Genomic DNA, 2,663 nt, shown 5'->3' on the forward strand with positions numbered 1-2,663 from the left:
GGGTAGACAACTTCAGGTAGACAGGTAGACAACAATCTATCTGTAAATATTATTCCAGAATCTGAACTAGAGCATGGTGGACAAGTCGTTAGCTGATAAAAATCTGCAAAGTTTCATTGTCTTTAATTTCATTGCAGATGTGTTACCCAAGTGTCTGGCCCTCCAAGTGATGCAGCTGAAATACAGGACATGAGGGACATAGACTTGACCTTGACCTCCTTCATATTAAGGCTTGTAATTTTAGAGAAGAACGAATGGGTTTCTGGTAGCAAATGACACATCCTGAATCTCCAGCTTGGAAATGGATAGCATTTAAAAGGTTAAGAAAAAGGAAGGATTTTCCTCAAAGAACATGACAAGGATACCCTATTCTTTGAAAGCAATTAATAATACAGGAATAAAGCATCACCTTGAAAAATCTTGTATGGTCTCTACTGTATAGGAATTGCCATCCAGAACAAAAGAGTTTAGGTGAGGGCACTCATGTAATAAAAGCACTTTTGTGGGACTGACATTTAAGCACAATTCTGCGAGTCAGGGAGCATAACCACACTGTTTCTTTCCCTTTTCGCTGTCTTCCAGGCTCACAAGCAGCTGAGCACAAATCCTTCATCTGCAGCTTCCACAAACACACCCACAGCTAAAATGGCGGAAGATGCTGATATGCGCAATGAGTTGGAAGAAATGCAGCGGCGTGCCGACCAGCTTGCTGATGAAGTGAGACCCATAGCTAAACTGGAAACTTGGGGCTGGGGTTGGCATGAGAGATGAATCCAGAAATAGGAGCTGCTCCGGCAAAGGATTTCTAGGGCAGATTCTGTTTTCTGTCAGCTTTACACTGAAAGCAGAATTGGAAAAGAAATAAGCTGGGGTAAAATTTAATGTCATGTTTAGTCTAGATTAAGGCATTTATTGATCGTGAGTTTGGTTTAGGTATTAGAGTCTGCATCAATTTGACTGGCCTCAGAGCAAAAAACAGCAATTTAATATTTTCTGAGGATTCCTTCAATTTGCCAAACCTATCAAATGTTAAAAGTCACCAGTTAGGTCTCTGAAAAGTCTTAGCTGAAGACCACAGACTTTATTTTTAAAGTGGAACACCAGCTGTTCCAAGCACTACTGCCGCAACCCATGAGCACAGGGAGCACAAGCCTTAGAGGCTGCAGCTGCCTGGAGATGCAGTGGGAACTGCTGCATTAGCCAGCTGTAACAGAGCCGGAGACGAAGAGATCACCAGTACCCTGCTGATGGCCTGATTTTGAGGGAAGGCAAAGAGCGTAGAAAAACATACTGTCAGCATGAGCCTGCATATAAGTGTTGGAAATTGTATCTTGCCAAATCTAAGTGTTTTTTCCTCTGTTTTTTTTTTTTTTTTAGTCCCTTGAGAGCACCCGTCGAATGCTGCAGCTTGTTGAAGAGGTAAGGGCTAGCATTTTACCTGTGCTTCTGTTGTGAGCAAAAGTGATGGAGAGTCTGACACTGGCAGTGTGTTTTTTTAAACTCACATTGCTAGGGCATGGCCATGGCATTACGCGCTGCTCCGTCCCTCCTTATCCTTGCCCCTTGCGAGGGTCAATCAAGACACTGTGCCCCAGCTGCCAAGTGTCACACTGCAGACCAGCTGCTGAGGCACTGTTTTGCCCATACCTGAGTATCCATTGAGACAGGCTACTCGAGATAAACCAAGGAAACAGCCTCTGAAGGTGACCTGGAGCCAGAACAAGAGGCTGAGTTTGCGGCAGAGCTCCCGGAGCCTCGTGCTGGCACCGCTCTGACGTCCTTACCGTAACACTGCAAGTGGGGAAGGTGAGAAAGGCCCTCAGTCTATTTGCCCTGTTGTCTCTAAATACCTCCCTCTCCATAAACACTTGCAGCTATTTACAGATCATTGGTCACCACAGCATTTAAATGCCACTTCTTTATGTATCTCTGAAACATCTGTTAGGGATTTCAAGGCTTGTGAGATATCCTAGATTGACAGCTGTGGGAGAGGAAGTTCTCTGATTTTCTACGGTGCTAAGGAAGGGGTCCCAGGCTCAGTCTTCACAAGCTAATACAGATTATACCTGCCCAGAAGGGCCACTCCCAGAAGGGAAAAATGCAATTCAGTCAGGCTTCATCTCATCCTCTTCATAACAAAGGGGTTTAAAAGTTGGAAATTCCCAAACTCAGTTTAGTTTAGAATGTTCAGCCATCAGGTGGTGGAAAGCTTTGTTCCCACCTGACAGGACATATTATTTTCAGACACCATGTGAGCCTTGGCTCCGGAGCTGGTGACATTTTTAATCAGGGTCATCAGCACTGACAGTCCCAGTACTCCTGACAACCAGAGGAGTCTCCAGCAGAGACAACGGGAAGAAAATTACATCAGGTCCCACGTTCAGGAACAAGCACAAGCCCAGCCGTAGGCTTCATGGCCTTGAAATCAATCACGACTGTGGATATCAATGGAGTCCGGTGGAGACAAAATTAAATTTCCGTGTACAGATAGAGAGACAGATGGGTCATTGAGCGTAGTCAGCATCGCTTCTCCTCCACAAACACTTCAGATCTGGGCCCTTTGCAGCCAAAACATGCTCTTGTCTCACGAGCAATCTGTCCCTTTTTGCTACTCAATTCCCTGGACATGCCATTTTGAACCATCACTTTATGTCAGCTCTATG

The 2,663-nt window shown here is 45.0% G+C and overlaps 1 protein-coding gene across 2 annotated transcripts in view; it reads left to right on the top strand.

Moving 5' to 3' along the window:
* Positions 1 to 618: 618 nt before the first annotated feature.
* SNAP25 (synaptosomal-associated protein, 25kDa) overlaps positions 619 to 2,663 on the top strand; it is a 30,239-nt gene continuing 28,194 nt past the window's right edge. Inside the window, exons 1-2 of one of the 2 annotated variants that reach the window (XM_009886037.1) lie at positions 619 to 717; positions 1,378 to 1,419. In XM_009886037.1, the coding sequence (XP_009884339.1) occupies positions 646 to 717; positions 1,378 to 1,419 (114 nt within the window). In that variant the 5' untranslated portion in view covers positions 619 to 645. The remainder of the gene's footprint in view (positions 718 to 1,377; positions 1,420 to 2,663) is intronic. The other variant, XM_009886038.1, reaches the window with a different exon arrangement.

The sequence above is a fragment of the Charadrius vociferus genome, unplaced genomic scaffold (genome assembly GCF_000708025.1).
Source record: "Charadrius vociferus isolate BGI_N301 unplaced genomic scaffold, ASM70802v2 scaffold455, whole genome shotgun sequence".
NCBI classification, from domain to species: Eukaryota; Metazoa; Chordata; class Aves; order Charadriiformes; family Charadriidae; genus Charadrius; species Charadrius vociferus.